A 22,979-nucleotide genomic window follows, 5' to 3' on the forward strand; every position below is an offset into this window, starting at 1 on the left:
TATCTAGGCTACCAGTATGATCTCCAGGTATAGTTGTGGCCACATCTTGACCTGAAATATAATAATATTATTATTAAGAGTAACTAGGCTACCAGTATGATCTCCAGGTATAGTTGTGGCCACATCTTGTCCTGAAATATAATAATATTATTATTAAGAGTAACTAGGCTACCAGTATGATCTCCAGGTATAGTTGTGGCCACATCTTGACCTGAAATATAATAATATTATTATTAAGAGTAACTAGGCTACCAGTATGATCTCCAGGTATAGTTGTGGCCACATCTTGACCTGAAATATAATAATATTATTATTAAGAGTATCTAGGCTACCAGTATGATCTCCAGGTATAGTTGTGGCCACATCTTGACCTGAAATATAATAATATTATTATTAAGAGTAACTAGGCTACCAGTATGATCTCCAGGTATAGTTGTGGCCACATCTTGACCTGAAATATAATAATATTATCATTAAGAGTAACTAGGCTACCAGTATGATCTCCAGGTATAGAAGTGGCCACATCTTGACCTGAAATAAAATAATATTATCATTAAGAGTATCTAGGCTACCAGTATGATCTCCAGGTATAGATGTGGCCACATCTTGGCCTGAAATATAATAATATTATTATTAAGAGTAACTAGGCTACCAGTATGATCTCCAGGTATAGTTGTGGCCACATCTTGACCTGAAATATAATATAGTATTATTAAGAGTAACTAGGCTACCAGTATGATCTCCAGGTATAGAAGTGGCCACATCTTGACCTAAAATAAAATAATATTATTATTATTAAGAGTATCTAGGCTACCAGTATGATCTCCAGGTATAGATGTGGCCACATATTGACCTGAAATATAATAATATTATTATTAAGAGTAACTGGGCTACCAGTATGATCTCCAGGTATAGAAGTTGCCACATCTTGACCTAAAATAAAATAATATTATCATTAAGAGTATCCAGGCTACCAGTATGATCTCCAGGTATAGATGTGGCCACATCTTGACCTGAAATAAAATAATATTATTATTAAGAGTATCTAGGCTACCAATATTATCTCCAGGTATAGATGTGGCCACATCTTGACCTGAAATAAAATAATATTATTATTAAGAGTATCCAGGATACCAGTTTGTTCTACTGGAATTGTTGTAGCCACAACTTGACCCTGTCCTAAAGGCAAAAAGTTTTTAATAACTATGTCAAAAAATAAATTATCACGGATAAAGGGAAGGACAAAATTGATTTTCTTGGCTGTCTTGGAATTCGGGTACTAGAACTTGTGCAACTTTTCTTTCGTTGGCTAAATTTAAAGACTTTGGGGACTAGCGAATTTATTACAATGGCAGCAGACCAATGAAAATAATCAATACAAACACAAGCAGACAACAAAGTTAAAATTGAACATAACACGACCTTTCATCTAAAATTCTAACATTGAATTAATTTCCAATTGTTCCATACCTGTATCCATGGAAATTATGCTGACAATATTAAGATTAGCTTCCAGAACTCTGTCTATCTGTCTTTGAAAATGCTAGTTTTTCTCTTGCTAGACTATTACCTGAGCTGGCTAAGCTGATGGTTATTTGTGGCAGGTTGTTCCATGGACGATATTCACCATCAGAATTCACACTTCTAAAAAAACCACATCACTTATAGATTCGGGAAAATGTGTTGAAGTTCTCTAACTTTTAAGATTGGCTTTGAAACCAGTATCAGCTGGATTAGAACTATTTTGTCCCAGAGGCTGTTTTGTCCTGAGGCTATTATGTCCGAGGCTATTATGTCTGAGGCTATTTTGTCCAAGATCCATCGATCCTATAAATCGTATCTTAATATAGAAAATTTATGTTTTACCATCCCCGGAAAGCTGTCTATATTCGTACTTCTAGCATAAAAATATTTAATTCTAGCCTAATCAATAAGAAACTTTAAAGTAACAATTTGTTTCAAACTTTTGAAAATATATATAAGCACAAACAACACTCTTACTAGTAGCTTCACTTATTCAAATTACCTTAAGCTTGTGGGCGAAAGTGTATTCTGTCTGGAGTAACTCTGGTGTTTATTATTTAAGCAAGTGTGACTGGAGCTTAGATCTATGCTGCGGGAATTTAAACTTTTAAGGTCGGGCCGCATCGGTTTTCCGTCGGCCCGAGAATTTGTACCCATCTTCGGCCGCCGCCGTTTTTTGCCGTCAGAATCATTTCTAAATAAAAGCAAGAATTAGGATTCTAATTCAACAACTATAAGAAAAAAATAAAACGCTAACTATCTATGTAGAAGGACATCTAAACTGAGAAATTTAAAATTACTTTATTTATTTTGCTTTAGCCTCAAAATCTTTTAAAACATTTAATAAAAAGAAACATAAAAACATTAAAACACATTTTATGTTTGTTTTTAAAAAAACTTAAAACTTTTGTTTTCATTATTTTACAAAGCCTTTGAAAATATGAAAATCAATCAAAACTTGTGTAAAAGTTTGAAAAGGAATTACCTTTTTCCATTGCCATTTTGAATATTTTCATTTCTGATAGGGCTTCCCACATACTCGGCATTGCTATTGTTTGGACCTGAATAGAAAAAAAATAGGTGCTTCCCTATAAAGTATCGGCTGAGCAATGATAATCCTCCCCCGTATGCTGGGCTATCCAGTACCAAATATAACCAACTCTAAAGTAATAAATACACAAAAACTACCCCTCACCTCCAACTTATTTTTAATTTATCTTGAAATAAGGAGGGTAAAGGGGGGGGGGGGGTAATAAGTGCTCACTAGTATACTTTTTGTAATAGCGCCATGAAATATTTTGAAAGAAGGTGTATCAACTTTTTTTTTATAGCTAGCCGGTTCTTTTAGTAAGTAGTAGATGTAAAATTTTTCATAGAATTCAGATATGCAATCGTTTTTTTTGTAGACCTCTTATTTTTTAAGTAATTTAAGTTTTTAAAAAAAAAAATTAAGTCGATTTTAAGGTACTAAAATGCAACAAAAAAAAGAAAGAAAATGGCCATTATGAACAAAAATAGTAAGATCTTTAATTTGACACCTTACTTTTTCAATTCTGTCAGGTAATTATTGAAAAAATCGATTTTTTAAACCCACAAGAATAAAAACTTTGGACTTAATTTTATTATTTCACAGATAAAAAAATATGGGTTCATATATACCTTTAGAATCAGAAAAATATTACGAATTCATTGTAAGCAAAATTGAAAAAAAAAGTTTACAATATAGTATATAAACTACAATAAAAGGAATTATATGAAAATATCATATTATATTGTACAGGCAACGTCTTAATTCTTGAATTGAGTATAAAAATGGGAAGGGGGTAAAGAGGGGGTAAAAAAGGGAAGACGATAGTGTTGCCTGAACAAAAAATACAATTGGCCATTTGTTTAATTTTTAATTTTTTTACTTTTTTTCAATTTTGCTTACAATGGATTCGTAATATTTTTCTGATTCTAAAGGTATATATGAACCCATGTTTTTTTATGTCTGTTTGAGAAAATATTTAGGTCTAAAGTTTTTATTAAACCGAGGTTAAAAAAATAGATTTTTTCAATAATTACTCAACAGAATTTTAAAAGTAAGGTGTCAAATTAAAGATCTTACTATTTTTGTTCTTACTGGCCATTTTCTTCTTTTATTTTGTTGCGTTTTAGTACCTTAAAACCGACTTAATTATTTTTTTAAAAAACTTAAATTACTTAAAAAATAAGAGGTCTACAAAAAAACCGATTGCATATCTGAATTCTATGAAAAATTTTACATCTACTACTTACTAAAAGAACCGGCTAGCTATAAAAAAAAAGTTGATACACCTTCTTTAAAAGAACAATTATGGAAACATCCAAAAAGCGAAAAATAGAGATAGAAACTATTATATTTAAAAGTAAAAAAAATCCAGTTAGATCCAAAAATTATCATAGAGTTAATCCTTTTTGGTCAACGGAATCTTCTCAAAAATTTCAGAAAAATTTCTTATCTAGCATCTAAGAAAATCACGTTGCCCTCATTAGTTTAGAATATTGGACAGATATTACTCTTGCAATTTTTGGGAAGGTTTTTAAAGGTCCAAAGTAGAAGTTTTATTCTATTTAAAGTATTTGTCAGAAATATCTTTTAAATAATATAAGGTTTTCTGCTCAGTACGTAATTTGCCATTTGGACAGCGACAAATAATATTTGAATTGTCGTTCTTGCTAGAATTTTTAAAAAATTATATATATAATTATAATACAAAAATGACAACATCCTTTAAACTCTAAAGTCAGAAGATAAGACAAACGAATATTAACACACGCAAAGTGGCAAAATATTAAACTATAAGTCTAGACAAAATTGTAAATTGATTTGATTCTGAATTACTTAGATACAGGATACCTTATTGTCATATGTATCAGATAAATGGAATAATCAAAAAACTATTGTCAAGAAGTATATCAATAAGCATGTTTTACATGAACGAACAGCCTTTAAGGTAGCGATTAAAGAGTTGCTACACTTTTTAATTGTCCAACAAGAATGTCTAAAAAGTAATTAAGTACAATTTTTATACCTAATTACATAAGTGTATACTGTATTCCTTAAAGATTATAGATATTAATTATGTTTTAGGATTAGATATTGTCCGATAATCTAATATTACAGTATATTTTTTATAGCAAGGAGAATATATTCTTCAATGTTTATTAAAAGCAAGGCTTTTCTTTTTATTAATTTCTGTACCTGCGTCCATACGTAACATTTAGCTCGTTAGAATTGATATATAGATTAGAATCTAACTTTGTATTATGATTTCCTTAACAGTTGGGTACGATTTTAGAAAACGTAACAACTCTATAATCCTTACTAAAAAAATTCCATAATTCCATTTAGAAGACGAAGAAAGTCCCTAATAAAATCAGCATATTACGTCATAAAAACGAGGGATTATCCATCTCATTTTAGTTGCTCTCCTCATCCCTCATTTTTATAAAGTCATTGAGGGACTTTCTTCGTCTTCTTCTTACAATTTTATTTAGACACATTGTTTAGACTCAATGTTCTTTTGTAATATGAAAATGATATATGTAATATGTATATCTTCTATTACAAAAAAACTCTATTCCATTTATGTTTTAAAGGATTTTCTTTTCAATACAATACTTTTAAAGTCTAAAGTTTCTCAGCTAACATTGTTCAAATGCTTCTAACATAAAATATTCAAAACTCTTAAAGTAAAACACTTTTTAAGTTGAGCAGTTGAAATGTACTTAAACATACATATTTCAATTTTAGTTAGAAGGTTTCTTTTTAAGTATTGTATGTTTGTAGTTTAGTATGTCATATAAATTGACGTTTATTTCCTTTTTAGAAAAGATCAATATGCATTTTCACTTTTTCTTTCATTTTAACTCTTTAGTTTTAGCGGATGAGAGGTTGGCTGTGGCTACAGCTGTTAATGTTTGTGTTAATTTTTGATATGTCAAACTAACTATTTATGCATTTTTTCATTCTAAATTTAAGAAGGACTCCGCAACCTTATCTTATTACTGATGTTTTTGTTTTTTGTTTTATAATAAGCATAATTTTCAATGAACCCTTGGTAGCAAAAAAAACGTATTATGCAATGCTTCTGGTTAAAACATTAGTGGTTCTCAATAAAAATTGGGAATCCTTCTAAATTTATCAAATTTTTCTCTGAAATTTTTACACTTAAACTTTGAATCCAAAGATAAGTTCAATAAGAGTAAAAAAAATTATCCTAAAAACTTAAATTTTGTCTTGGAGAGGCGCAACATTAAATAATATTAGATAATTTACCAAAAAATCAATTAGTTTGAATAAAACGTATATCAACTTATCAAGTAAATGTGATTTAAAAGGAAAAAAAGATAATCTATAGTAGATGTTAACTTCTATAGTATATTTGCTACAAAAAAAACATTAAGGAAATAACATAAAATTAAAATTGTTTTAAAAAATAATCTAGTAGGAAACTTGGCAATTAAAAATAAAAACAGAAAAGTATTCTATTTATGCCAGAAAATCTTGCTCTAAAACACTGGTAAAATATATTTAGTTGTATTCTTGTTATAAATGGTTCAATTTGTTACAATATTATCCTAGTATTTACATTTTATATTCACAAAATATAACATTCTTTAAACATTTCTTTTAAAAGGTAAATTTGGAACAAGAAATCAATTTTTGGTTAGATATTTATTAATTTGTTTAAATTAATTTCAAGGAAATTTCCTGAAATGTATTATTATAATGATTTAAAACCACTGATAGCAAAAAGGGCCCAATCATTTACTAGTATCGTGTGGTTTATATGGTTTGCAGTCAAATTAATGTGAGTTTTCTTCTATTTCTATTGATTTGCATGACTTTTTATTCTGAATCTGGTTTTAGTTATGTGCAACCATAGACTGTCAAACAGTCTTAAAATTTACTTAAAAATTTACCTTCTTTCGTACTTCTGACATGATCCAAAATTCTTTTTAAGCTTGGTTTTAAATGAATAAAATGATACGTATTTTTTCATTCTTTTATAAAGGTTGGAAGAGCCTGCAGGGCCGGATAGTACTCCCAAGAAATGAGACTCAGCAGGGTTTGTGCTTAGACTAGAAATATGTTTTTTTCTATCCTCAAAAAATGAACATCAAGGTGGAAGAATCAGTTGTCAAGAAAAAGATTTGAAAATTGAAAACACCAATTAAAATATACTGACCTATGATATATGTGATTATCTTGTTATCTGCTAGGTACATGTCTCTCTTTCCTCCATTCCCCTCCTCTATCTAAAATAAAAGCAATTATAGATTTTTTTTCTTATTATAAGTTGACTAGTTTTTTATGTATAGAGATGAAACACAACTATATTCAGACAAAAATCATTTTTTACTTGAACCAATAAAATCCATGTATATTTCTTTTACAGTTTGTACTTGTCTAATAATACCTTAAAGTAAGTCATACAGGAACAGACTTACGAATAAGCGAACACTATTATTATAACACATTGGACTCGTTTAGTTTCTTTGCTTATTTCAACTGGACTAAAATAAAATCAACAATATATATCTTTTTGTTTTAAGAAAAATATCAAATCTATGCATTTTTTCTTCCGTTTATTGAACATTTCTATTGGAAATAACCGTCTTAATTAAACAATAAAGCAGCAAGGAATGACCTTGAATCTCCATTACTTTGACCTTTCTTTACCATGAGCTTAGATTTATTTACAATTTGTACATTAAGTATTGGTTTTTATAGTATTAAACGAGAACACTTAAATTAATTAAGTCTTAATTTTTGCAGGTGGTAGGGCACATTGGCCTATAATTTATACAGGCCCCCAAAGTTTAATGATGAACACATTCTCACATTCGTTGACTTGAAAATTTTGGGGACTTAATTTGGTTATACAAGCTTGCAGTGTCCAAATTTAACATAAAAAATAATAATCTTTTAGGAGTAATTTTGTTTATCATAGTTTGTGGTGTACGTACATCAATATATCATTATTTTACTTATGTAAACTTTATAAAAAATGGAGAAACGTATCAGGGGTGTACGGATCCAACAAATCAAAAGACAAACTTATAGATTAGCTTGGCTATATAAAGAAAAACTTGTAATTCGTTTAAAAGTACATTATTTAATAATAAAACTTGGCGCAATTTTCTTATTTTCTTATTGTGTCCATCCAATCTAAGTTCACAGACAATAATATTTGAGGCCTGAATTATTTATTTCATTCTTAAGATAGTTTTTTTTATACATTAACAAATTACTTTTTAAACATCACTCAAGGAAAATAATTGAACACAAGGTTGATGACATCCATTATTTGCGAAGCTCATTAATATAAACCATTTTACTGATTTAGTGAGAATAGATAGATGTACAAATTAGGTATAGAGTGTTTTTTTTTTGTTTTAAGAATCTTAAAACGAAGCCAAAAAATGAAATGAAATATAATCCTCAACAAAGCATACTGAACAAACATAAGAAAGACAAAAGATTAGGGTAGATTCTCATTGGTTTAAGAATAAGCAATCTTTTCAAGAAAATACACTTTACATAGCAGGGGCGTGCACAGCAATTCTCCAATAGGGTCTGACACCACTTGGGGGTGAAAAGGGGAAAGCAGGCTTTTAATTTGAAGGGGGTGTTGACACCCCCTTTCTACTCGCAAATGTTTCAAAACTTTTTAAATTGATTTATTTCTTAATTCCCTAGTGAGATAATTTTTGTTACTTACCACATAGCTTGAAGTTAAGGCATCTTTGGTAGCTTGGGATATGTGAATTTTACCCGGAATTCCACCTAAAAACATTATTCATAGATTAGGTTATGTAACTGTATAAAAGAAAAGAAATTTCGACATATTATGCTTTCCATGCTAACTTTTTCCATAATAACTTTGTGGAAATACTTAAGCAAATTGATTTTAATAAGCTTTTTCCCTAGGAATCTCAATCACCTGACATTTTCTATCTAAATCAAATAATTGTCATTAAAATAATTGGAAATATCAATAAGAAAAAAGTTTTTTTATTTCATTAATATTCAAAGGGAACGTTTTTTCTATTTTCCCACTGGTATTAGGTGGGCTCTTGTTTTTATATAAATTGAAAATATACATGCGATGCCCTAACCCTGTGGGGCTTCCCAATACCCAATATAATGTAACAAAACCAATTTTTTTTCGTACCTGATTCTAAATGATTTGCAATAGTGACATCAGTGCTCCAAACATCGAACTGCCATTTTCTAAAAAATAGAAGATATGATTTTTATCTGACAAGAAAATGATTTTTTTTAGATGCAATTGTTATTTTTTTTTCTATCTCTATTTCAATTTTTTTGTGTCTTCGAAGCATACGAAATGAAATGCAGCAAAATGCTAAAAATCAAGACTTACAATTAAAAACAAAATCGCCTAAAACCAACCAGTGATCAATGTGAAACACTCCTACTACAGAGAGTTCAATTGATTCAGAAGTTAGCAAGATATTGACGGTCAATAAAAACGTTACTGTTAACATTTAAATTTATGTTTTTTAAATATTATTTTTGGTTATTTCACTACTAACTTTACTAGAACCAAACAAGACTTTAAAGTAGCGTTGCTACTAAAGTGAAAGTGAAAGACTGAATGTAAAAAAAGAAGGTTTTTTTTAACTTTTTGAATCCTCATATAACCATATCGCATATCTTTACAAAAAGAAAAAGAAGCTCTTCATAATGCCCATAAAAAATGATCAAATATAGGCCAATAAACAGACTAAAAACCAATGACAGTCCAGTATACATTGTAATTGTCCAATAATAGGCCAATGGCATGACGTCATTTTATAGGCAATATAAAAAGCTTCCAAGAAAAACCTCATCATTGAAACCACCTATTTATTTGCTATTGTGCATTTTTGCAAAAATGGAAAACTATGATTATGTGATAATATATATTAAAGTGAAAGCACACTAGGAATCATATAATTCTACCCAAAGATGTAATGTATAGAAATATGATTCTATAGAAATTGAAAGTTGGATAGATAGATGGAAAATTTTCTAACTGAGAAAGAGAATATTTGCAAAAAGTAAATCCTTAAATTCTAAGAAATCACCAAATGTTAAGATTTTTTGTTTCTCTTTTAGTTGAATAGAGTTTAATAATTTGAGTCGAAGGTTTTGACATTTTTTTTAAAAATACCATTTCATTTCAAATTTTGTTTAAAAAACTAAAAAGGCACTACTGCCCCGTAATTATTTCAGTACGCTTGTCTCTTTGTTCAGCTACGCTTTTACGGATGTTGCAAGTCTTAGTCTTGGTTATTGTATGCTTTAAAGTAATGAACTTCTATATGAGAGTTTGAAAGTTAATAATAATACTAAAAAGTTTCTATCAAATTAGAATTAACCAGGTATATAATGGATAAATGGTACATTATTAAAAGGTAAAACTAAGTAGTTTAATGTAAATTTATATTTTGTTTACAAAGATCTCAGAACCCCCAAGTTATACAGATGCTATATTATTCGTATATTTAAAATACCTGTAGAGATACAAAAATATTACTATTGGCACCCCAAAATTTTTTATTTTTTAATTTTCCCCTTCCCTCTAAATAAAAAAGCTTCGACGTCCTTGCCTCTATTATATAAAGATTCCCCCCCCCTAAAAAAAAATGAACTATTCCCATTCTTACCTTAATCCTAGAACACCACACAGGACGCTGCCAGAATGAATTCCTAAAAATAAAATAACTAATTATCCTTATTATCCCTGTGGTACTCGTATAATCTGTGCATTTACTTCCGCGTATTATCATATCTATGTTTAATATTCGCAATTAAAAAATATCAAATTAGTAATAGAAAATAGGAAGAGCCAGTTTTTATTGTTGCAGTAATATTTTTTTCTGATAAATTGTTAAATTATAAATTACTAGCGGCTTCGCCCCTAGCCTCTAGGGGCTTTTTCCCCAAAAGGTTTAATCAAACCAATTTTTCGTATTTTAGATTTAGGGGGGGGTATTTTTCATTTTTTGGGGGGTTGAGGGTGTCCCACCCCCCAAAAAAATTGTTATAAACCTTTCCGGGATCTATGAGAAGCTACCCTTGTAAAGGAGAACCCGATCGGTTCAACGGTTAGCGAGATCCTTCGCTACAAACAGACAGACAAACAAACAGACATCATTCTACTTTGTATTATAGATGACATATTTTTTTTTATTAAAATTGAAATTTTCGCAGCCCTTTTCATAATACAACGTGTAAAAGCCCTGCGGGTGATAACAATAAGTGACACATATTATTCATCTTCTGTTGAGTCTCTTTAAAAGACATTTTTTATTATTTTTTTTTAACATCTTACTTGGAACTGATTATCTATTTATAACAAGTGAAACAATTGTATTCTATGAATAAATTTATAACATAAGTTGTGTTTCTATCTATAGTTAATACTATGCGGACGTGGAATAATGCCCTCCAACGCAACCAAAGTGAATTCCTAAAATAAAATTAACTAATTCTAAGAATTTACTTGATACTAGATATGTTCCCAGTAAATTTTATACCTATATCATGTAAATTTGTATTATACAGACATGAAAATACAAACCATAACGTCTATTTAGGCGGCTTCGAGTTTACTGACACTAATAGTTTTCTCTAAAAAACTAAGTCAGTTGCTAGAGAAAATATTTACCCTTAAAAAAGGAGTGTTTACTTTAGAGAAAAATTTTATTTTCACAAAATGTTTGGGAAACAAAGTTTAGGCTTTTTTACGGGAATAAATAGTATCAGGGCACAGTTGCAACTGTTTTTAGCCTTGTTTTATAGAAAGCTGATTATGATAAACATCAAACATAATTAAAATCAATTGCGGAAAAGTTAGGCACTGTATACCCCTTGTTTAAACATTTATGGGGGAATACAACTTTTCTCCACGTAATTCCCCCCCCCCCCCCACCCACCCACCCACTTGAAATTTGGCGTAAACAAATTAATTTTATCAAAAGCTAAAATCCAATTAGGTTTTTTTCAATTTAAAAAAATTTATCTGGCAATTTGATAAATAACTGAATAGATAAATTTAATTAAAAGCTGTAAAGAAAATTTAACAAGATTTAAAATATCTTTCATATTACCACAATAAAATATTTCTTAATTAAATTTTACTAGGTACTCTCTTTATTTCTTTCTATCTAATTAAAGACAGCTTTTGTTGTTCATATTTGGAGAGCTCTCAATTTTTAAGTACTTAAAACTTATTGCTAACAATTTATAATAGGAAAATATGTTATACAAGCATTCGGAAATTTTAAAATTATTTGTTATAGTAAGTATTCAATGTACACATATTTCAATAACCATTTATAAATATTAAATAACAGTAATGAATGCTAACCACCACATGGTATAGTTTTAGATATCATTGAATTATAGCCAGGAGTCGTCTGTTTTAAACTGAAGCTTGAGCAAAAAGCGGCTTATAGTGTAATAAAAATGACGTCATACAATACAAATGATCAATGATAGGCCAGTATACATCTTACCATTGCTCAATTACAATGTATACTGGACAAGACGTCATTTTTTATTAGGCACTATAAGCTGCCAGCAAAACAAGCAAAAAAACAGCAGTTTCACCTCTTCGTACTTAATTAATGTGTGGAATTAAGTAAATGTAGAATTCTGAAGCAAATTTTACATTCTAACAACTCTTTACAGCACTACTATTTATTGTCGTCTCAATTAAATTTATCAAATCAAAATATCATTTAAATTCTTACCTATTCTCATTGCTAAATCAGCTTTGGGATACAGATTTTTGACAGTGTCAATTGCAAATGTCATCTCCAGCCCAAGTTTTACACAGCAATCCGCGTGGTCGTTCCTGCAAATCAAATGGTGTCCTATAACTTCGCAACAATTTCATTTCCATCAAATATAATCTTAGCAAAGGATCGTTTTTTTTCAAAATGTCATTCAACTGGATTCAACTTACGCTAAATATTGCATTTTATAATGAATGACAAATTATATTGCAATTTTAATGAAAATTCTGTAATATTAAAAAAGATTAGGTTAGTTTAAGTTTACACTCCAACGTTTTGGACTCCTGCGTTTGTCCTAGAACCATTTTTTGTTTAAATTGCGTGAAAGTCTTCAGTGTCTTTTTAATCATTTACTATTTGTGTTTAGTAATTATGATATTTATGTTTGAAAATGTTATTATATATTAGTAATTATATTTTTTGCGGCAGTGATATTTGCCATAATGGAATATCTATCAAATAAATGAGTCCCTTGAAAGAGGAAAACACTTGCAGAATTGCAAGCTAGATTTAACAAGGACAGAAAAATTCACCAGTAAAAGTAAAACTAATTCTATTCTTAGCTTATAACATTTAAAAAAAGCTTATTTATAAAGAATTGTTTTGTGTGAGAAAAAATAGCAACAGGCCAAATTAATTTTAAAATTCCCAGGCTTGACTAAGAGTTAGGGTTTCCTTAAATACCTTGCAACAGGAAGACCAGCAACACAGTAATAACAGTCACCGAGCAACTTTATTCTCAAGCAATGCTTGTCCTCTGCTAACCTATCAAACCTAAAACATTTTCAAGACTGTTAATATCGATTTTATCATGTTAAATAAAGTAAAATTTAAAAAAGTAGGAAATATTTCTCTGACTTGTAGATCAATTAGCCTATGCTATTTTCATAGATATGTTTCTATAGGTTGTAATCAAGTTATATCTTAGTACTCAAGCTATGTCTTAGGGGGCGATAAGCTGAACCCTCTCACAGAAATTGCCTCTTGAATTTTATTAAAACATTCAACATTGTTATTTCTAAAGATAGAATATAAGGTGTTCACAGTAAACCATCTTTAATTTACTGTGCCATGCATAGTTTTTGAAAGATTATCATATTAATTATAGAATAAGCCAATTACAAAAAAAGTTTCAAACTGTATTTTGAAATCAAATGTCTTTTTATGTTTTGTCATAGCAACCAACAATCAAAACCAAGAGGGATTACCTGGCAAAGAGATCATTCAAAATTTTGACCAACTCCTCAGGGGCACATTGTGTTGATAACGCTAAAAAAAAGATATCAATTTAAATCCTTTTTAGCAACTTTATTATTTTTTTTAATGAAAGGAATCCATTGTATTATCTTTATTTTTCTTAGTTAATTTAACTGAGTAACCTTCTTTATATATATGAACTTCTTATATGTATGAACTTTTGAAAAATTATTTTGATGTATTATCCATTGTGCTTGTATTCTTGATTAGGACATTAGATAAACTGTGTGTTCATGAAAACCAACTTATAAAGTAGATACGATACTTAAAAAGGTCTTATATACACGCATTTAGAGTTTAATTAAATTTTTAATATGAATGTTGATATATCTTTTTGTGTGCTTTCACTTTCATACATGTGTCATGTTATCAAATAATCAGAATCAAATCTTATTACAACGGTACAAACTATCTTTTTCGACTTTACTTTAAAACATAAAATACCCTTCTTATGGTTAAATATATTATTTATTTAATATTGTATGTTGTAGCTAATATGAAACACTGTGTTCATGAAATAGAATGCGCAATTGAAATCACACCGTATGCCTTTGAATATCGTTCTATAGAAAATTAAAACTTTTAATTTGTGAGATTTGAATGAATAGCGGATTTATTCAAAACACTTTTATGTTAAACGTTTAATTTTAGATTTGAATGAAATGTAGCGAAATCTAGCTCTAGTCCTTTTACGAAATAGAATTTGCTCATAACGAAGCTACTTCAAAATTTAATTTTGATTTTTCATTGGAAGTTTTACAATATCTCTGAATATATACTCTATAAATCATGCTTTTTTATAAGTCCTTCTATTTCAATGTGTTTTAATTAGGAATTTTAAAGAAGGATTGACACATTTTTGTCTAATGTCCATGATATATGCCTAAAATTTATTAAAAAGTAATTCCAATGACCAAGGAGCATATATTTCATAAGTCACTTTGTCAGTCTATTCAATGTAGTAAATATGATAAATCTTTTTGGAAAATATATTCATTTCAGCTGCTGTTAAAGATAATTGTCTCCAATTTTATGCGAAGATGGCAATAAAAACGTAAATTTATTGTATGATTTAAATATTCCGCATGTCTGTTGATTGGTGATGATTGTTTAATGTTAATTTAAATTTATGTTCTTGGCTTCTAATAATTTTTTCATCCATGTTCAGAATAGTTTGAAAATTGTTGATATTTGCACTTTTATGGAAAAGATAAACTTTTTAACATTTTTGCTGTGTCTGAAAATCGCTTCAATTTATGGTTGGTTCTAGGCTAGTTTCATATTATATTGGTACAGTATAGTTCGTAGCTGATTCAGGTGAACAGAATATAGTTACAACTTACATAAAGCAATATCAGAACCCATTTAACCTACTTCTGAGAATAGAAAAGCCTTAACGCAGGCCTTATGGAATTTGTTATTTTATTTCATATTTTTATTCGATCCAAAACTAAATAAAACAAGAACGACACAACCTTAAAATCAGTAGGGCTGTACAAACTATGAAACAAACATGTGTATACTATATATATACTGTTTATCTCATAATCCAAATTAAGAGAAAAAGTTCTTTACGCTCCTTAAAAATTATTATCTGATCATCTGATAACTAATGACAAATTGCTCAATATTTAGTAATTACATATTACAAATTGTGATTGAAATTATAGAGAAGCTGCGCTCCTATCTTGGTGACCCCAGAATAACCGAAAACCATATAAAATAAACTCTATATTGTGTCAAGGTAAAATTCGTATGACCTACATGCCCTTATCTGACTTTATATTTTGTTGTTTAAGAACCTATCATATGATAGGTTCTTTTTGTTTGAAAAAGCGCCAGAACAATGGATTTGTTCTTCTCAGGAAAGCTTCATTCATAATATGTGATGGTTTAAGGCATTTTTAAGTTATGAGCAAAGCCATCTAACTAAATATTAAATTTTACCTGTAAATCCCTTGATATCAGCAAACAGTATGGAAACATCTTCGTATCTGTGGATGTAAATCTTGTGGAATTGGGAGGCTTGAAACTCACCCTAGACAATGCAGTTTTTAGTTTGTTATCTTTGTCTGTCTGTCCGTTTGTCCTTTTATATTTTTCACTACCTATCGATTTTGTCATCCATGTTTAGTATGAAAAAGGAGAGAAAGGGAGAGATAAAGAGAGAATGAAAACAGAAAAAAGGAAAGGAGCTAATATAGTAGAAATATGTAATAGATATTTTATTTTACTGAATCGAAATGGAACAATTATGACTACTGATTAACCTAACTTTATTTTTAAATTGTACAATATGTAATAACTAGCGGTTTCGCCCCTAACCTCTATGGGCTTTGCCCCAAGAGGTAATTAATGAGAAGAAAAAAATTCAGTACCTGGTGAGAAGCCCCCACTCCATCACTTATTTTATATAATAGAAGAAAAAAAATTGGGGGGGGGATTTTTTCATTTTTAGGGGGGTTGGGGGTGTCCCACCCCCCAAGAAAATAACTTAAAACCACCACAAGACCAATAGGTATATACTCTGAAGAGTAGAATCCGATCGGTTCAGTTGTTACCGAGATCTTAAGGGACAGACGGACAGATAGACAGACAGACAGACATCGTTCTACTTTGTATTATAGATAATAGTACACAGATAATATGAAGAAATACATCCAGTAATCAAACAAAGGTGAGGAGTAAATGTAATAATCTTTCATGATTGCATACATATATAAATAAAGGGACTGGTCAATTGATGAAAATTAAAGCATTCTTCTTATATAAGAGAGAAAAAATATCATCCAGTCTCTCTAAAAGAAACGAATGATGAATTCAAGGCTTAGAGTAAATTTAATAAAAAAAATATTTTAAGTCTATAGTATAATATTTAAGTATTTTTAGAAATCTAGAAATTTTAATTAACTGTTTAAATTTTCTTGATTTTGTATCAAGTTATGTAACAGAGTCATTAAGCCTTAATTTTTAAATCTTAATTGGAATTTTTTATGATAACCTATACCAACACCCCTGCTTAAACCTTATACTGACCAATCATATTCTACATAATATATTTATTGGCATTAGCATTCAGGAAACCAATAATATATATGTATGTTATGTATTATGTATAACAGTTAGGGAGTTGAATCCATTTTTATAGAAGCAGAAATATAATCTATGATTATGGTTTGGACCCTCTAAAACTGTAATCTACCTTTCCACTTTCCCCTCTCTTGGTGAAGATATCTTCAACGCCGATACGATTTTTGAAATGTAAGATTCTACTTTCCCTTCTCTTGGTGAAGATATCTTCAACGCTGATACGATTTTTGAAATGTAAGATTCCACTTTCCCCTCTCTTGGTGAAGATATCTTCAACGCCGATACGATTTTTGAAATTTAAGATTCCACTTTTGCCTCTCTTGGTGAAGATATCTTCAACAAGAGAGACAAAAGTGGAATCTTATATTAAAAAAATCGTATCGGCGTTGAAGATATCTTCACCAAGAGAGGGGAAAGTGGAAGGGTAGATTACAGTTTTAGAGGGTCCAAACCATAATCATAGATTATATTTCTGCTTCTATAAAAATGGATTCAACTCCCTAACTGTATAAAGCCAAAATAGAAACAAATATTTTGCATCTTTTATTGCAAGAAATTAAGTTTCTATTTTTAGAATTGGATTAACAGTTTGCTAATATGAGCAGAAAAAAAACCAATTTTTGGGGGCTTTTGCATTACATGTTTTTTGTTTTAAATTAAATAAAACTTAATAATATTGTTTTTCATAAAAAACAATTTAGTCGTTTTAATTTTCAAGTTGAATTGAATTGAATAAGATAAAAGTTTTGTTTTAAAATTTTTAATATATAAGATTTATGTCTAATTATTAGCAGGTTCATCATTATATTTTCTTAACCGTTTTTCAGAATTTTAAATTTCTTAACAAATTCCCTTAAAGAGTACATGTACTACTACAAATATCTGTATATTTGTTTTCTAAATCCATTATTTGAAGTAAAAAAATACACGTGCAATTTTGTTCCAACCTCATGTAGTGAAGAAAGATCTTTCATCGTAAATCTAATCTGGACAATGTACAGGAAGTTTACCTTATTTTCTTTACCAGACAAGTATACAGACGTGCAGAGAAAGAGAGGAAAAGGATAGAGAAAAATGGGAGGGAGACCATAATTAATAAGGAAGATAAGAGAGCACTAAGAAAAGAGAAAAGGGTTTAAGAAGAAAGAAATAAGACTGTAAAAAGACAGATTTAACAAGGATGACAACAACCATATAAAGCGAGGCAAAAAAAAATCATGCATGGTAATACGGGCAAGGAGATTTAAAGAGCATTTGTTAAAATCAATAATCACGAAACCCTTCCTGCGTATTTCAATATTTATTTTCTGTAGCATGATTGACAGACTGACAGAAAAATTACATACTGTATGCTTATTGATATAAGAAATCCTCACAAAAAAATTCTACGTAGCGTATCGGAATGACTTACTGACAGACGGACTGATTAACGGACGGGCAGACAGTAAGTATCTTTGCTACAAAAAAAATAAATGAAAATGCATTAATAAACAATGATAATATATGTATCCATAAGGAGCACAGTAGAAAAAGCTAAACAATGTTGAAATTTTAAAAAAAGATTATCTTTTCTAAAAAATTTGTACCTGCGATTTTTCTTCTTCTAAAGCTATATCTCTGAAAAGATATTTAGTTTTAATCTAAAGTTTCAAATAATTAAAAAAAAATATATGCATCTAAAGGCATCATGTAGCTTTAAAAATGAATACTTAAAAGTGGATTTTAAAAGATTGGTAATAAGACATCGAAATATAAATTCCCATTAATCTAATAAACAGAGGAGTTGTAGAGTGTATTCATAACTCAAAATTGCAGGGTTCGGCCGCCGAGCGTCTGCCGCCTGTAAGCTTCAGGGAAATCAAATTTTTACAATGTTAAATATCAGTTGTAGATCTAAACCTGATCAGCTTTTCAAAAAAATCCAAAGAATCCAGACAGTTTTTTATTTGAGGTCTAGTCGCGGCTGACGTACGGGTGCCGAGCCCTGATAAATTGTGATCATACGTAACACCTTTTCAATATGAAATAAAATACAAATTTAAAAATATGAAATCTAAACCTGATCATTTGTTGAGCTACGAAGGAGGGAAGAACAGATAATAATAATTTCTCTTGTCTCTCATTCTCTTTCTGAGTTTTAAACCTTAATTATTATCTCATTAAATATCAAAATTTAAATATTTAAAGAAATTCTAAATGTACGAATAAAAAAAAATCACAACTTTATTTAAAAAGAACAATTGTATCCAAAAACAAAACAAACTTTTGCCAAAAAAACCTAAATTTTCAATTCAAATTTTAATTTAATGTTTTTTTTAATACACGTCTATGAATAATTTTCTTAATGTCCAATTAAGTAGATGATATAGTTCGGAATTGCAGTTGAGTTTTATATTTGTAAATAAATCATCATGATAATAAATGTATTAGTATAGATGTATAATCCAAGTAAATGCCTGGCCTAAGTTGTGGGGGACCTTTTTTGTCCGCTGGAAAATTGCTTCCTGTTCATTTGTAGCTACTTAACTGTGTTTATATTTCCGACGCTATTGGCTAATATTCAATGATCCATGTGAAAGTTTGCACATGGTCCAACCCCGAAGGTACAGTTACATTTAGCCCATGCCCCCTCTATTCTTTTAATTTAATATGTTGATATATTTACCTAGTTTCTAATGATCTTCGTGTTTCTAGAAATGCTTTTCTTTGAGCCCTCTCAGTCAGATACTAAATAAAACAACAGAGAGTAAATCATTATCTTAATAAACTTCTTCAATATCTATTCCTTAATAATGGAAAATAATTTCCAATGTGGCTTCAAAACCGCTTAATATCCGCTGGATTAGAACCAGTTGTGGGTGGTATTATATAAAATTATCTACGAGTAATAAAATAAATATTAGAAAATTAATATATATTTTGATTGTCTAGGAATTTGGCCCTTCCGGTGCGATAAATAAAATAAAAAGCCATATAAATAAGTTAAGATTATTAAGAATTAGTAAGATAAATACTGACAATTAAAAAATTAAAAGAGCAAAATAATGACATGGAAAAAAGCTATATTCCAAATAAAAAGGTTAGATACGGTTGATGACAGAATAAAGTTGCTACAAGAAAGTATTTAAGACCTTTTTACCGAAATCATACATGATGTATAGAATAAAATCAGTACGCAAGCTATAAATTATGGCTCACCTTAGTATAGAGTCCAAGCCAATTGACCCCAACGTACAAGAATAACAAGGAAAATATACTTCCAAGAGAGAAGGGCTGAACCATTTCAGCATTAAAATGACCTAGAATCAAAATCTATATAATCATATACAAAAATGTAAAAATTAATGAACAAAGAAAAGTGTGAAATCTATATGACCATCTATTGGCAGTTGAAAATAATCAGTATACTAACAGAAATTCTGTAATTTTAGTGTTGATGTTACCGTTTGACTCTTTTCAAGTTTACCTTTTTTAATAAAGAACATTTCCTTTCTTTTTTGTTATGTCTATTTTCATACCTCATTGAAAAAGAAAAGTATAAAGATTAAAGACACATGGAAAATTTTTGTAGATTATGCAACAAAAAGTATTTTTTAGGCAAAAAAAACAATTAGCTTAACATAACAATGTTAATTTTTTCCAACACATCAAAAAAAAGATATAGTTTGTGTTTTGTTTGTACATACATCCCAGGAATTTAGAGATAATTAGATAATTAACATTCTTAATTAAATAATTCATACACTAATTTTCTAATTCCCCTAATTCTCTTTTCAATCCTTATAATAAATTATCTCTCTGTTTGTTTGTTTGTCCGAAGGATATCGCTAACATTGAACCGATATGTTTCTTCTTTACAGGGTAGCTTCTCGTAGATTCGTAGGAAGGTTTATAACTATTTTGGGGGAGGTTACCACCAGCCTCCCAAGAGAAATCGCCCCTAGAAAAAAATACCTCCCATTTTTATACTTTTTCTTTTTAAATCCAAATAAAAAATTAGGGTATCTAATTCAACTCCCCCTTCCTAAAGTTCCCCTAGATGCCTCTAGGGACGTAGGCGCTAGTTGATAATAATCTATTCCTATATGTGTGGAGACTAATAATGTATCTAACCATTGTTTACCTAAAGTGAGCAAAGAGATAAGGAAGACATGTATGGCAGCAGTGAGGGTACACGTCACCAGACACCACTAAAAACAATTACAAAGGTTAAAATAATATTTTTGATGTGTGTGTACGTTAACTTAAGTCTGGTACCTCTCTTTGTACTATATCAATGGAAATGGGGCAATTGTGAATTTCTTAACTGCTCTCTTTTCCTTTGATTGAAATTCTACAAAGCATATAACTAACTTTACCCGTTTGCATAACCATGATTTTTTTGTGCTTTGCTTTTTTTATGGTTTTGTCATCCTTGTTTTATTAGCAGGTTTTTTAAAATCAATTTTATTCAATCTGATTTTTTTACGTACGAATTGACGGACGGCCGGAAGTACTGACAAGCAATAATTTTAATATAGATCCGCTACTAAAAACATATGTTTATTGATGTGTGGTTAATAAATAAATCAATATAGTGTTTAATGGCACAGAAATTAGATTATTTATCATCATTGAATATCTTACAATATTATTAATGCAATTAAGCACAAATCTTTTAGTATGGAAATAAGTAATGGCATCAATAAATAAAAACATATTTCGTATCAAAGTAGATAGATTATTTTACATTTAACTGCATAAATGTTCATATACATCATCTGTAAAACTATTTATGAATGGTAAGGGCTAACGTAAACCGACCTGCAAACCTGCTTCGCTACTAAAAATATGATGCAAAATTTTTATTAAGAATTTTATTTTACAGATAATTAATTGTAGAGTATAAGAGTTAAGACTCTAGGGGGCTATGTGTCGCTTCGGGTACTAGACCTCTCTACGCACCCTAGAACATACATACAATACTTATGATTGCGGTGTAAAGCGTCCATACACCCATCAGACAACCAACTCTCTGAGATGCAATACCTTTGTCTGAGAAGTCCCAACTGTGCATTGTAGCGAGTTGCGCCTGTTTTGGGCCAAGGCATTCCCCCCACTCTAACTATTTACGTCGCGCATCTGACATAGTAGCAGTGGGAACCATTTTTAACGTATTTAGTTTTAACGCGGTGTCGATGCGCTACATGTTGAGCCACGGTCGCGGGTTAATTGTAGAGTATACAGATAAACTTCGGAGAATTAATTTTTCTTTAAAATGAGATTTTTAGAAATGAATTAGTGTGATTTTCCATTTCAAATATTTTTATAACAAGATTTAATGAAAGGATTAGAACTTTGTTGAAACTTTAACAAGTTTGTACTTCTAATACTTTTAAAATTGATAGTATGTTAGAATTTTATTTAGGTAAAAGTGTTATTGAGTGATTGTAGTGTTAAACATACACTCTTTATCAAGAAAATAATGTGTTAGAATCTCGACTAAAACTGCATAATAAACATTAAAACTGTCAAAAAGATAATTGGCAAAAAAATACACAACTTTTTCAAGGCAACAAGGACGTCTAAGCTTTTTGGAGGGGGTTCTAAAGTTTGAGGGTGGTAATCTCATATATTTAAAATGTGGTTTCAAAATGTAAGGGGGATAAACACTCCTTCATCCCCCTTCGTGGATGTCTATGCAAAGCATAGTCAGAGCTTTCTGACGAAGGAAAAACAAACAAAGAGTTGATTATACATTTAAGATCTTCTGTAAAGTTGATACTCTACATTGTTACCTAACCCGAGGTAAATCATCAAATAAATACAAATTACCTACCTTAAATGGTACAGGCATGATACAATACATGGTGTAGATGATGAATATAAAGTACCAGACCATGGCACTCTCGTAGAACTGTAAACTTTGGTCCAGGGTACCCAAATAATAGAATACACATCCCTAGAAATAGAAATAGAAAACAATAATATATATAGTTTTAAAATATAAAATTTCAAAAAAAGTTATATTAAATTAAATTTAAATCTAATTTAAATGAGTTCTTGTTTTATGTTAATTAATGTAACCTTGACTCTAGAATAGCATTTGACTTCAAATATTTCCCTTTGAATATTGCGTTTAAACGGTCAAATTAAAACCGCAGGCACCTTTTACTGAAGGAATACGTCTAGACATCTGATTTTTTAAAGCGGTTACAGGTGGGTCACTTTAGTTGATGAACATTTCCTTTTTTTTAAATAACAAAGATGTGACATAGGATTTGATTTTTAAG

General features: G+C 29.6%; 1 protein-coding gene across 2 annotated transcripts in view; it reads right to left on the minus strand.

Moving 5' to 3' along the window:
• LOC145313661 (adenylyl cyclase 78C-like) overlaps positions 1 to 22,979 on the minus strand; it is an 84,299-nt gene that overhangs the window by 31,015 nt on the left and 30,305 nt on the right. For both annotated transcript variants that reach the window (XM_080153170.1, XM_080153171.1), the window contains 17 exons: positions 22,526 to 22,648; positions 20,831 to 20,897; positions 19,906 to 20,006; positions 19,373 to 19,434; positions 18,767 to 18,850; positions 18,294 to 18,324; positions 15,565 to 15,655; positions 13,569 to 13,629; positions 13,045 to 13,134; positions 12,316 to 12,419; positions 10,225 to 10,267; positions 8,727 to 8,785; positions 8,274 to 8,338; positions 6,738 to 6,807; positions 2,510 to 2,585; positions 2,027 to 2,218; positions 1,571 to 1,644 (listed from right to left, as the gene is read on the minus strand). In XM_080153170.1, coding sequence (XP_080009296.1) covers positions 1,571 to 1,644; positions 2,027 to 2,218; positions 2,510 to 2,585; positions 6,738 to 6,807; positions 8,274 to 8,338; positions 8,727 to 8,785; positions 10,225 to 10,267; positions 12,316 to 12,419; positions 13,045 to 13,134; positions 13,569 to 13,629; positions 15,565 to 15,655; positions 18,294 to 18,324; positions 18,767 to 18,850; positions 19,373 to 19,434; positions 19,906 to 20,006; positions 20,831 to 20,897; positions 22,526 to 22,648 — 1,393 coding nt within the window. The remainder of the gene's footprint in view (positions 1 to 1,570; positions 1,645 to 2,026; positions 2,219 to 2,509; positions 2,586 to 6,737; positions 6,808 to 8,273; positions 8,339 to 8,726; positions 8,786 to 10,224; positions 10,268 to 12,315; positions 12,420 to 13,044; positions 13,135 to 13,568; positions 13,630 to 15,564; positions 15,656 to 18,293; positions 18,325 to 18,766; positions 18,851 to 19,372; positions 19,435 to 19,905; positions 20,007 to 20,830; positions 20,898 to 22,525; positions 22,649 to 22,979) is intronic.

The sequence above is a fragment of the Acartia tonsa genome, chromosome 3 (genome assembly GCF_053477335.1).
Source record: "Acartia tonsa isolate MP-2025a chromosome 3, ASM5347733v1, whole genome shotgun sequence".
NCBI classification, from domain to species: Eukaryota; Metazoa; Arthropoda; class Copepoda; order Calanoida; family Acartiidae; genus Acartia; species Acartia tonsa.